Here is a 14,293-nt window from a genome sequence, read left to right as displayed (position 1 = left end):
AGTTCATGATTTTCATAACCTAGGGTTAGAGCTCAGTTTTCTGATTATGTTCATACTTGTTATGCATGCTATGGACCCAAGCTTAATCTAAAAGACTTGTAATTCAATCTACGATTCTCAGAATGCAGTCTAAGTCATTAGTCAGGTTACAGAGCCAGTAGTTAGTTTTAGACCTGTTGCTTCATTTTTGATTGGGCCTAAGGCCATAGTTATGATTCATATGCATATGTAATTATTTTGGGCCTGAGGCCATAGCTTGAGATCTCATTATTTATTGGGCCTGAGGCCATAGTTACATGATATTTGCACCGGTGGTTTCTATACAGACCAGCTCATGATATGAGTATTCAGTTTCATTATACTTTATCGTTCATGTATCCCTTATCGTTGCTTCAGTTGCTTATCATACTTGTACAATTCAAATGTACTAACGTCCTTATGCATGGGCCTGCACTTCACGGTGCAGAGTCTGACTTTCAGGAGGATACAGCAGCTGCTAAGCTTCCAGCACTTTGAGTACATCAGTTAGTTGGTGAGCCCCTCTCATTCAGGGCTTCCCGTCTATTTCCAGCTTTCGAATATTAGTTAGTTCATTAGTATTTGAGGCATGTTAGGGTCTTGTCCTAACCTAGTTATTCTTACAGTATTTTCATCGTAGAGGTTTCATAGACACAGTCTTTAGTCAGTTATGTTGGTTTTGCCTCACAATATTTATTTCCGCATCCTCTATTATATTGGAGTTAGAATATTCTCTTGGTTCATTTTATATCTTTCATGCTTTCATGATACAACTGTTAGACTCAGCAGCCATGGGTTTGCTCGGTCATAGATAGTCAGGCACCGAGTGTCGTGTCACGCAGGCCATAGTTCGGGGCGTGTCAAAGCTTGGTATCAGAGCCCTAGGTTCAAGTGTCTTAGGGAGTCTATGAAATCGTGTCCAGTGGGGTCACTTTTATATGTGTGTGGCACCCACACATATAAACAAACAGTTGACCACCAAGACATTTAAGATTTGTCTCACTTCTTTCAACTCTAGATCTTACAATAGAGCTATGTTCTCATAAATCACTCAGACTCGGTGTTGTTTCCCGTTCTACTAAATACGCCACGTCTCAATGGATGAGGAATATATAAATCTAATCATTATCGATGTGTTGCTTTCAGATGGAGTCATCAGAAATTATTCTAATTCGTGCCATGAAGCTTAGAGCAGTAAGTAACATTTTTTTCCATCGAATTCTGAGTGTATCAAATGTGTAAGTGGCAAGAAGGAAATTCGAGACCCAAGACTTGCCAAATAGTGCATTGTGTGTTTATCAGGTGATAATACCATTTCAAAGACAAGTTTCGGTATGATAGTACACATAGATTACATACCCTATATAACAAGCTTATTTGGACTCTTTGACCATGGAGCTATAGTATAAGGGTGATGGTTCATATATAAGACCCCACGAGGTAGCACATTATAAAGTTAACTGCAGCAGGCATAAATTGTCCACGGTAGTTTTGAGTAGGAAATAGCCTAAGAGCCAACCCCCTGTAAAACTAGAAAGTATCAACTTTTTCAAGGATATATATATATTTGCCATATGATCTATGCACATGACTAGGAACGGACTGATGCGATAAGAAAACCACGAGCAGACGATACTGAATTTTGTTAGGGTTAGTTTTAAATTGTTTAAACTTATTCAGATCAGACCTAAAAAGTATGACGTTAGTAAGTTACTACAAGAAGCAGATATTACTATGAGATAAAATATATGACAATTCCCTTTTAGGTTATATGATTAAGTATTTATCCCTGATGTGTATAGTATGATATAATTTTGAAAGCATATAGGGAGTTTGGGGTTAGTTGTTCCAATTCCTTATTTGAGACAGATGAAATTTCTCTAAGTGTGATCCATGTCTATAGTTCAGAAAGATAGTATACAACCCCAGAATAGAGTCAGATAAGGAGGAAAAGTTAGAAATAACCTTATGCTTCACTTTAGTACTCAGAGAAGAATTAGAGAATATGATGCTAGCAAGTGGTTAACAGAAGGCACCAATTTATGGTCTATATCTCAGTGGCTAAAAGAAATATTTATAGCTAAGGAAGCAGTACAAACCAAGGTCAAGGAAGGAAAGAAGATTGTAGGATCTGCCGCATTAAAGAAGGAATATTCAATCAAGTGTAACAATCTTCTTGATTGACGATGCAATTCCATTACACAAAGAAAGACTATTAAGGAGTATCAAGACACATCAACAGCTCTAACCTTATTCTTGGAAATAGGATCACTAATGATCCTTTTTCCAAGGATCAAATCCCTTGGGTTGATATCTCTGCATAAAGAGCCTAAACGACTATAATAGGCGGCTTCACAAATCAAGACAAACTATACCTTTGTCTCATTCTCTCAAGTGCTCTGCTTTACTTTTCATAAACATTGTATTTCTGAGTGATCTATAGTGTAAACAAAAAAAGAAAGGAGAGATATAGTATAGTTTGTGAGGCATTGTATCAAAATATTACGAGTGTTTTGACTATAGACGTAGGAGCTCCATTCAAAACACCATTGTACCAAACCTTTCATAAAATACCAGCAGAGAACACCCTTGCAACCCAAGGAGACTGGATTAGGATTCATATTGAATCTGACCCAGTATATAACATTTGGTTTCATTTACCTTCTGCATTTTACTTTAGCATTCTCTGAGTAAACATCCGACTACTGGTCCTACCTAGTCGACTAAAAAATCGAAAAAGTTACAATTCACCCCCCCCCCCCCCCCCCCTCTTGCAATTTCAATTGGAATCAGAGCGAGAACTTACATTAAGTTGCTTAATCACACGTGAGAAAAGATCAAATGGTTGGATATCAAATTCCTGGAGCAATCTTACAAGATGGGCACTCAACAACAAGACCACCGTACTTCAATGGTGAACACTATTGTCATTGGAAGGAGAGGTTTAGAATCTTTGTGCAGTCAACAGATTATCAAGCTTGGATTGTGATCAACAGATTCACCAGATTTAGCAAAATCATTGGAGAACTCAAATCTCTTGGAGTAACTTACACCAACACTCAACAAATTAGAAAACTTGTTAGAAGTTTACCAAAAACTTGGGAAACTAAGGCAATTGTCTTGGAAAATGGAAATTTGGACAAAGTCACTTATGTTGAACTAAGAGGAAACCTGATAGCATTTGAAAAAAAAATCATAATCAAAGATATTAGAAGGACGAAAAGAAAAAAGTAGTTACATTCAAGGCTCAAAGTGAAGAATCTGATGATGATTTTAAAGAAGAAGAAGTTGCCATGATTTCTAGACATGTGATAGAAGCCATGAGAAGATCAAGGAACAACAGAAAAGGAAGTTCAAATTTTAGAAAAGGTAAGACTCGCAATGTTCAACAAAAGAATGATGGAAAATGCAATGAATGTGGAAAATATGATCATATTGCATCTGAATGTCCTGAGGCAAAAAGAAAGCCAACTAGAAGCTATTAAAAGCAAAGGGCCTTTAGTAGTTGGAGTGAAGATGAAATCTCAGATGAGAAAATGAGGATATTGAAAATGTGCGTTTCATGGCTCTTGAAGAAATTAGTAAGGTAAGTTCGTATCCTCGCTCTAAATGTGAAGAAACTCAAGAATTATTAGATCAAACTCTTATAGACCTAAATAATATTTTTGATGAATATAGGAAACTGGAAAAAAAAATGGGAATTAAAATTGGAAGTTTGTGAAAAGGAAAAGAATTCTCTTCAAAATGAAGTTTATGATTTACAATCTAAAATAGATGTATTATTCAAACCTTCAAGTCATAGTTATATCAAACCTAACTAGTCAACTTATACCAATAAGTCAATTGGGAAAAAGCCCATGCCTATGCCCAGTAATTTAAAAGGTAAGCTAAATGCTCATTTAAAGACAGATCAGTCGACTAGAATTTTCAAGTCAACTGAAAGGAAGTCTGCAATAAATAGACATGTGAGCAAGTCGACCAACCTTTGTGATTTTGAGGGAAAACCTTTGCCAACATGTTTTTGTTGTGGAAGAACTGGTCATGATTATTATAATTGTAGAATTCGTTTTTCAACTGCTCCTGGTTGGGTGTGGAAACCCAAGAATAATATGTGTTTCAAAACTGACCATCAAGGACCGAAGAACCTTTGGGTACCTAAACAAAAGTAATCAATTTGTCTTGCAGGAACACCACAAGAAAAAGAAAAAGGGGAAATGGTATCTAGATAGTGTGTGTTCAAGACATATGACAGGCGACAAAAGCTTGTTCAAATCAGTCGCTGACTTTGATGGAGGATTAGTAACATTTGGAGATAACTCGACTAGAACGGTAATTGGTATTGGTACTATTAATTTTGATAATCTTTTAAGTGTAAGTCAACTGTGCGACATGGAACTTGAGGTAAGGTTTAGAAAAACAGGTTGTATCATAGAAGACTCCACTGGGGCAAAAATTCTTCCTGGAAGCAGAAGCAAAAATATGTATACATTGGACTCTATCAAAAATCCAACTGGTCATATATTCTTGGCTTCAATAGGAGAAGACCCATGGATGTGGCACAAGAAGCTTGGTCATGCTAGTATGCGTTTAATAGAAAAGTTGGAAAGACACGATCTTGTAGTGGGACTGCCAAAACTCAACTACACCAAAGATCATATATGTGATTCGGGTCAAAATGGTAAAAAAAAAAAAAACCAGAAACTCTTTTAATTCTAAAGATATTGTGTCTGCCTCAAAACCTTTACAGCTACTTCATATGGATCTGTTGGTCCTACTAGAACTGTCAGTATTGGAGGAAAAAGGTATGTATTTGTTATAATAGATGACTTATCTCGCTTTACTTGGGTAATATTTCTTGTTCATAAAGATGATACTCTAAAGAATTTCAAGTTTTTCTATGAGAAAATTCAGCGTGAAAAGGGATACTACGTCACTTCTATCAGAAGTGATCATGGAGGAGAATTTGAAAATAAAGCCTTTGAGGAGTTTTGCAATGACCAAGGATATACTCATAATTTCTCCTCACCTCGATCCCCTTAACAAAACGGTGTGGTTGAACTAAAGAATAGAACTCTACAAGGTATGGCAAGGACAATGATCGTAGAAACTAATCTACCACATCACTTTTGGGCTGAGCAGTAAGTACAGCTTGTCATATTTTAAACAGGTGCCTGATCAGAACAATCCTAAAGAAAACTCCTTATGAGTTATGGACTGGTAAAAAACCAAATATTAGCTACTTTCATCCTTTTGGATGTAAGTTCTTTTTTCACAACAATGGAAAAGACAATCTCTATAAGTTTGATCCTTGTAGTGATGAAGGTATATTTCTTGGCTACTCTCCAACTAGTAGATCTTATAGAGTTTTCAATAAACGTACTTTATCTATTAAGATTCTATTCATGTTGTATCTGATGATACAAATCACCTGGCTGAGAAATGAAAAATTGCAGATGAAGAAGACAGTCAACTGCCAGTTGTTGTGGTTACAAAATCTAGTGAGCAGAATGAATCTGCTGAGTCGACTTCTGAGACACCTAAGTCGACTGATATTACAATTGGAATAGTTCCAAACGAATGGAGAAGCGAACCTGATTATCCCAAGAAATTTATTATTGGAGACATTAATGAAGGGATGAAAACTAGAGCATCTAGTAAAAATAACGTAAATTTGGCTCTTATTTCTCAATATGAACCAAAGAAAGTTGTCGATGCCATAAAAGATGAAAACTGGGTCAAAGCTATGGAAGAAGAACTTGACCAATTTGAAAAGATCAAAGTGTGGAATCTGGTTCCCAAACCTCAAAATGCATCAATCATTGGAACAAAATGGGTATTCAGAAACAAGTTAAATGAGGCCGGAGAGGTAGTTAGAAACAAAGCCCGACTTGTTGCTCAAGGATACTCACAATAGGAAGGAATCGATTATGATGGGACTTTTGCACCTGTTGCCAGGTTAGAATCCATTAGAATTTTGCTTGCATATGCTTCCTTTAAAAAATTCAAACTTTTTCAAATAGACATCAAAAGTGTTTTTCTAAATGGTTTCATTGAAGAAGAAGCGTATGTCAAACAACCTCCAGGTTTTGAAAACCCAAAATTACCTTATTATGTTTTTAAGTTAACTAAAGCCTTATATGGTCTTAAACAAGCCCTTAGGGCATGGTATGATCGCTTAAGCTCCTTCTTGGTAAGTCATGGTTTCTCTAGAGGAAAATTTGATAAAACTCTTTTTATCAAACGCTCCTCTGTAGGAAATCTCCTCTGTCGGAAATCTCATTATTCAAATATATGTTGATGATATTATTTATGGAAGTTCTAACCCCTCTATGTGTAAGGAATTTTCTGATCTCATGCAAAGCGAGTTCAAAATGAGCATGATGGGAGAATTAATGTTCTTTTTGGGACTTCAAATTCATCAAACCGACAGAAGGATATTCGTATGTCAATCCAAGTATGCTAAGGAAATTGTTCAAAAATTTAGGATGGCTGACTCAAAAGCTATGGGTACCCCAATGAGTCCTACTTGCATTCTTGATAAGGACGAAGCAGGATAACCTGTTGATGAAACTAAGTATCGTGGCATGATTGGATCATTGCTTCATTTAACTGCTAGTCGGCCAAATATTATGTTTAGTGATGTAGGTGTGCTAGATTCCAAGCAGCTCCAAAGGAATCTCATCTTACTGCTGTTAAGCGCATTATCTGATACCTGCATGGAACAACTAATTATGGTTTATGGTATCCAAACACTAATAACTTTACACTTGAAGGCTTTTCAGATGCTGACTTTGCAGGTGATAAGGATGATAGAAAAAGCACCAGTGGTACTTGCCAATTTCTGGGAAAATCCCTCATTTCATGGAATAGCAAAAACCAAGGATCAGTCTCTCTTTCTACTACAAAGGCTGAATATATTGCTATCGATCAATGCTGCACTCAATTAATTTGGATGTCTCATCAATTAAGTGATTATGACTTGTTCTTTCAACCTATTAAAATTCTCTGTGATAATTCGAGTGTTATTTGTCAATCCAAAAATCATGTGCATCATTCTAGAGCTAAGCATATAGATATTAAACATCATTTTATTAGAAATCTTGTTATTCAAGGAGATTTTGAAATAATTTTTGTGAACACTGAAAATCAACTTGCTGATATATTTACTAAACCTCTTCTTGAAGAACGTTTTTACATGCTAAGAAAATCTTTGGGAATTATTGATCAATCTGTCTAAAATTTTTCCTTATCCGTGTTTATTTGAATTTTTTTTTGAAAAAACATTCTTGTAGGAATCTCTGCCAAAATCTTCGTTTTACACAAAATACTTGCCATAATTGCTTTCCCATCTCATTATGACTGACACAATTTTCCATTTTTCTACTCCATCTTTTTCCCTTCCCCATAAACATTTCCCTCTTTCCATACATATCCCCTTTCATCTTCGTCTGTTCTAATTTTTTCAAAACCCTCTTGTCCGTCTTCCTTCTCTCCATTACCATGGCAAAAAATCAAAAATCCCAACTTATCTCTTCGCGTCAAAGCTCTAGGCTCAAGGGCAATGGTAAAAGTTCCTCTTCCATTCCTCACGACTCTGAAAACTCTAGCGACTCCTCATCATCTGATGCCTCTGACTCCATTATTCTTGGCAAGCGAGCTTTTGCTGATGCTGCATGCTCCGATTCCTCAAAGAAACTCAAACTATCTCTGAAAAACCTCTTGATCTTCGCAAAAAAAATTGGGATGACGAACATCGGGATCTTTTCTTGTCTCTTAAAGACAAAACAATTGTCTCTGGTAGGATTGTTGCTCTTGATCACATGCTTTCTCTTTGCTGTAAGGTAAAATATCTCTTTTTTTATCAAGGTTGGGAAAACTTTTTCAAAACCCCTGCTCATGTGTATGACACCCCCGTTCGTATGTTCTATGCTAATCTTCGTTCCACTAAGCCAAATGAACTCGAAACTATGGTCTTTGGTAAGCACATTGTGTTAAATTGCTCTGTTCTTGACTCTATTCTTGGTTGCACTTGCTCTGGTTTTTCCGAATTACCAAAAAAGTTCTGGCCTAAGTCTCTTAAAGTGTCTTTTGATGATGTTAAGAAAACTCTTTCCAATTCATCCTATGTCCCTGCTCAAATTGGTCCTTTAAACATATCTTTTGAAGCTCGTGTGCTAGCCCATATGGTTGCAACTACCATTGTCCCTCGTCCTGGGTCCTATTCCACTATTTCTCAACGTGATGCCATCTTTGCCTTCTGCCTTCTCTCCAAAAGAAAATCAATTTGTGCTCCATAGTTATCAACTTCATGATTGAGTGTGCCTCCAATCCCTCTAGCCTCCCTTATGGTATGCTCATCTCTCGCATACTTGAAGTCCATAAAGTTAACTTAGTTGACTATCCCATTACTCATGTTAAGCAGTGTTACAATTCTCGAGTGTTTGGTAGCATGGGTTATGTCTTGAGCAATGAATCTTGGGTGCTTAAGGAAGCCTGTGAAGAGTTTAACCCTGGTCCCTCCTCAAAAGTCAAAAATCTAATTCCTCTGTTGTCTCTGCTGAATGCTATGCTGAACTTCTCTCCAAACTTTCCGCTATGGATGACAAAATTGAGTCCATCAAAGACTTAATGGCATCCACTCTGTTTCAAGTGGAGAAGATTCGTGATTCGACTAAAGAAACTGGTGTTGATGTCTCTAGGCTACGGGTTAAGCTGGATGTTGTGATAAAGGAGGCGATCAAACTGTCCGCGAAGCTCCAAGCTAGTGTTGGTACGATGCCTAAAAGTCTAACTACACCGTTGACTGATATGAAAGATTCTATTGTTAATACTTTAGCTTATTTTCTTCGTCGCCCAGTGTTCAAGCGTCAGGAGTAGTTTTCTTTTATTTTTAGGTGTTTTTGGCATGTTTAAACAATATGTTTTGTGGGACCTAAGTCCCTTTGTGTTGCTAGGTCTTTTGTTACTCTTGTGTTGATGTGTTCAGCATCTTAATTACTAGTTGTTATAAGTTTCCATCTCTGTTGTTGCTTGTTATGTTTTTTTGAGTGATGCCAAAGAGGGAGAATCGGAGTCAACTAATTCGAAAGACAAGTCAACTATTCAGGGGAGCCTCCAAGGACAAGTCAACTATTCAGGGGGAGCCTCCACCTATTCAGGGGGAGCATCCACCATATTAATAGGGAAGTTGACTACATGTTGACTACATCTTATCATAAATTGTCATCCTCAAAAAGGGGGAGATTGTTAGTGTCAAGTTTTAATGATGACAATTTTACTTGTGTAGGTATGGAAATTAAACTAAGAAAGGGAAGCAAGGATATCAAGGAAGTTGACTACAGTATGGACGAAAGAATGAAAAAGCCCACAAGTCCAGTAAGGAGCCCAACAGACGTATATGCAAGATGGGCTTACACAAGTCCAACTCAAGGAAGACTTTACAGCCTTACAACAGAGGCACCAATATATGTTGTATATCTCAGTGGCTAAAAGAAATATTTACAGCTTAGGAAGCAGTACAAATCAAGGTCAAGGAAGGAAAGAAGATTGTAGGATATGCCGCATTAAAGAAGGAATATTTAATCAAGGGTAACAATCTTCTTGATTGACGATGCAGTTCCATTACACAAGGAAAAACTATTAAGAAGTATCAAGACACATCAACAGCTCTAACCTTATTCTTGGAAATAGGATCACTAATTCCTTTTTCGAAGGATCAAATCCCTTGGGTTGATATCTCTGCGGGAAGAGCCTAAACGACTATAAAAGGCAGCTTCACAAATCAAAAAAATATACCTTTGTCTCATTCTCTTAAGTGCTCTGCTTTACTTTTCATAAACATTGTATTTCTGAGTGATCTATAGTGTAAACAAAAAAAGAAAGAAGAGATATAGTATAGTTTGTAAGGCATTGTATCAAAAGATTATGAGTGTAGACGTAGGAGTTCCATTCAAACCACCATTGTACCAAACCTTTCATAAAAGAGCTGCAGAGAACACCCTTGCAACCCAAGTGTACTGGATTATGATTCACATTGAATTTGAACCAGTAAAAAACATTTGGTGTCATTTACCTTCTGCATTTTACTTTAGCATTCTCTGAGTAAACAGTCGACTATTGGTCCTACCTAGTCAACTAACAAATCGAAAAAGTTACAATTCACCCCCTCTCTTGCACTTTCACGTGGATCCTTATTTCCAACAAAGAGCACTCAGCTTGAATTGTCAAGATCGACGATAGAGTTGCCTTTTGACAACAACATATCTTCTTTTTTGTACATTTTCACATCTTTAATCATGATTGTTCAATTATATATTTTCAAGTATTTCAATAGTAGAAAATCGAGAGCAAGTACATTCTTTGTAATTTAAAAACATAATAGTCTTATTTATAAATCCAAGGAATCAATGACTTATCCCAAAATTTAACATTTTGGTTCTGATATCACACTTTATACTCCATTATCTTTTTAGACTAAAATAAACACACAGTATACTACTACTTATTTGATAGTTTACTTGCTCAAAGACTTTGGTAGAGTTCCACAGTCAGCCTGGGAGAAAGAAGTGGTTGAAGAGGTTTCATTTTAGGCAAGGCAATGCCTAAACCCTCACTTAGATCAACTGGTTCCTCTCTTGGCATTGAAATATTGAATCCATGAAGTAATCTTGCTAGCGTCAAATGCACTACTTGGGTGCCAAACATCAAACCAGGACACATTCTTCTCCCAGAACTAAATGGAATATACTCAAAATTTTGTCCTCTAAAATTAATATTCACATGTTCCTTCATGAACCACCTCTCCGGTTTGAACTCATCAGGATCCTCCCAGATTCTCGGGTCTCGTTGAAGCTTCCATAAATTGACAATCAAACGAGTGCCCTTTTGAATGCGAAACTTATCAACGTAACAATCTTCGTTAGCCTCTCGAGGCCCTGATAAAGGACCAGGTGGGTAAAGACGTAAAGTTTCTTTTATTATGGCTTGTAAATATGGGAGGTTCTTGATGTCTGATTCTTCAACCCATCTGTTTCTTCCTACGTGTTCATCTAGTTCGTCCTGGGCTATTTTTAATGAGCGAGTGTCATTCATTAGCAGAGATAGGGCCCATATTAATGTCTCTGCGGTGCTCTCTGATGCCGTCATGATAAGTATCTGAGTCAATTCGCAAGTGAATAAATAAGATGTTAGCCAAGTGATTGGAGATTCGAAATAAAAACTAGCAATGGTGTGGAGTAATAAATAAAACAAGATAAACTATCCTGTTCCATCGTATATCAATATGCTACGAATATAAAGTACTCCGTCATCCTGATTTATGTGGGAATATCTGACTAGACACAATTTTTATTTTTATTTTGAAACTTTGATTTGAAATAAGCATTTGTCTGACTATATATAAATTATCTCATTAAGTGCAAAATAGAAATTTTAAATTTAAGTCGTATGGAAAGATGACATTCTTTTCATGACTGACTAAAAGTAAAGTGTGACATACATATTGGGAGAAAGGGAATACTTCATCTTTCTCATAATTTTAGTTACATATATAGAACATAATTGGTAGTCAATTTTATCATTGTTCAATATATTTTCCTACACAGATTAATTTGCTTTTTAGTGCAAATATCATGCTGTAAATTGGTTGATGATCAGTACTGTAAGTCAGAAATTATATTTGTTGTATTTAAAAAATTTTGTCACGGTTTTAATTTTCTGCATATATTTAGCTAAAAGAACAACACATGGGCCAGAGGGAATATATAGTATGTGAACTAGGTGACTTTTCAAAAAAGAAAAATTATGTAAAAGAAATTTTGTGGAACATAAATTTGGGATAAAACGACAAATAACAGCTTACCAACGTTGTTGCCTTGATAATGGCATCACGGTCGTATCCAGACTCCATAGTTTCCTCTGGAAGAGTCGAAAGCATCACATCAATAAAATCAGATTGGTCTCCATTCGTAGAATTAATATCACAATCTTTTCTTTTCTGGATGTGTTCTTTTAACCAGCTATCAAATACACTATCAACTTCTTTAAAGGTCTGCTTCATGGCTTTAATGTTTCCACCAATATCCATCCATTCAAGTGACGGAATTGCATCGGAAACAACGAAAGTTCCACCGAGTAACAACGCTTTCTTTATCGATTCTTTGAATTGCATTTCCTCTGTTCCACTCTTTTCATTTACGCTGCCTGAAAATCGCTTCCCAGCAAGCATTCTGATGATTATATTGCACGTTATGTGCTCAAACCAGCTACTTAAATTCACTTGTGCAGGAAAATCGTTACTACTATTACTCCAATTCGAGTAGTACAATTCTTTAATACAACAATTCACTTCTGATGTACGGACATGTTTCAGCTTCTCAAGGCGAGAGTTGGTTAAGACTTCAAGAGTTACCATTTTACGAATGTCGCGCCAGTATGGTCCGTAAGGTGCAAAAGCAAAAACTTTGCCGTTATAGAAGTACTTGCTTAATACCATGCTTGGTCGAGTTGCAAATATTTTGTCATTGCCATTTGTGAAGCAATCTTTAACCATTTCCCAACTGCTAACAACAAGAGCTGGACGGGCTCCAAGTTGAAGTTGAAAAATGGGTCCATATTTATCAGCCATGAGACCAAGGGTTCGACAGACGGGAAGTTGCCCGCTAAGTAGATGGAGGTGACCTATGATAGGCCACGAGCCTGGAGCTTTAGGTGCACCAATAGCTGATATAGTAGTACTATTACTCTTTGCATTATGTGCACTTGATCTGTTTCTAATTTTGTATTTGCGAGCAACAAAAAAGGCCAAGAACCAAGTAACAAATAGTGCTAGGAGTTGAGAAAGAAAATGCATATTGACTAATGTAGAGCTAGCTAGTAGTGACTGGGAATATTTTGTTGTTAAAAGTATGAGATCAGATAAGCGTATTTATAATTGAACTTGGGTTTCAAGGGGCTAGAAACTTTAGAAATTTTTTGTGGCCTAAAATAGACCTAGACATCTAGTACTGTGGGGATGAATTTAACTGAAGTACATGAATATAGACACGGGGGTATGGCTTTATTTATTTTCCATATGGCTTAATTTTTACTGCATTCTTTAAATTCAAATGGACTTTAATCTTGATCTCCAAAATTATACATCACTCCCTCCAGCCGTTTTACTTGTTGTCCTTAATAAAATTAGATGATCCAAAAATAGTTTGCATTTTAGAAAATCAATATATAAGTAATTAGTAGTATTAGTTTTCACATTTACCCTTAATAAATATAGAGAGAGATTAATGTGGTGAAAAAAAGAGTAATGTTAAATTGAGATCAAAGAATAAATAAGAATAATTTAGTCAAATTACCTTTTTAATTAATGATTTTAAACCGTTGATTTCTCAAAATAAAAAAACTTTGTAATGGTTAAGTTATTTTATCCGAACTTTTGGAAGGTAGTCCGACAAAAGGAGCACAAGGACAGCATTGATTGTTGCCTCTTCCATCTTTCACATCCGTTACATTGGGAAAATTTTGAGAGGTTCTGCCTCGTCACAAAAAAGGATCCAGACGTTTTGATTTTTAGTTTAGCTGCAAACTGCGTCAAATAATCAAGCAAGCCGCCTTGTGAAAAACATTTTTTGTTACTTTTTTATTTGTGAGTCACATTACTAAAACATGATCTATATGTTGGCACTATCTCCCATTAAATATCCATTTATAAGTAAGTACTTCCTCTTACTGGTAATTCTAGTGTCACAAAAAGCTTTGATAGTCAATTGCACTGATTTTCAATCTTATATAGTAGTAAGTACTAGTGCATTTGTTCCTCATTACAAGAAAGTATAAAAATGACAACAAAAAATTTAATATTTGGTAACAACTTAGTTTTCTTGTTGGCAAATGAATTTTTTGGTTATCAAAGAATTTAATTTTGTTGTCATAGTATTGATTATTGTTGCAAAAAGTACTTTTTGCAACAATAAAAAAAAGTTGTTGCGCTTTGTTGCAATAACAGTCATTGGGAAAAGTCTATGCAACAAAAAAAAAATTATTGTCAAAAGTACTTTTTGCAAAAATAATCAATTTATGGCAACAAAAAAAAAAGTGTTGCCAAATATATTTTTTCTTGTAGTACGTGTTTCGCGCAACCATAAACAGGTACCAATATATATATATATATATATATATATATATATATATATATATATATATATATATATTGATTGACCAAAATATCCTTTAAATATTGAACGACTTTTATACCCTTCGAGGACGACTAATTCGTTTCTTC

General features: G+C 35.8%; 1 protein-coding gene across 1 annotated transcript; it reads right to left on the bottom strand.

Moving 5' to 3' along the window:
• Positions 1-10,304: 10,304 nt before the first annotated feature.
• Positions 10,305-12,991, bottom strand: LOC132610493 (xanthotoxin 5-hydroxylase CYP82C4-like). Its single transcript, XM_060324807.1, has 2 exons — positions 11,879-12,991; positions 10,305-11,172 (listed from the first exon to the last, which is right to left on the bottom strand). Exons 1-2 carry the CDS (start codon positions 12,866-12,868, stop codon positions 10,540-10,542), a joined length of 1,623 nt encoding a protein of 540 aa, XP_060180790.1. The 5' UTR covers positions 12,869-12,991; the 3' UTR covers positions 10,305-10,539.
• Positions 12,992-14,293: the final 1,302 nt, after the last annotated feature.

Source organism: Lycium barbarum, chromosome 9 (genome assembly GCF_019175385.1).
Source record: "Lycium barbarum isolate Lr01 chromosome 9, ASM1917538v2, whole genome shotgun sequence".
Lineage (NCBI taxonomy): Eukaryota > Viridiplantae > Streptophyta > Magnoliopsida > Solanales > Solanaceae > Lycium > Lycium barbarum.
The sequence above is the reverse complement of the archived record's forward strand: the minus strand, read 5'-3'. Positions and strand labels throughout refer to the sequence as shown.

Coding starts and splice junctions, on each gene's coding strand:
- LOC132610493 (XM_060324807.1), bottom strand. CDS start 12,868: ATGCATTTTCTTTCTCAACTCCTAGCACTATTTGTTACTTGGTTCTTG. Junction 11,173..11,878: donor TTATCAAGGCAACAACGTTG/GTAAGCTGTTAT, acceptor GAATTGACTCAG/ATACTTATCATGACGGCATC.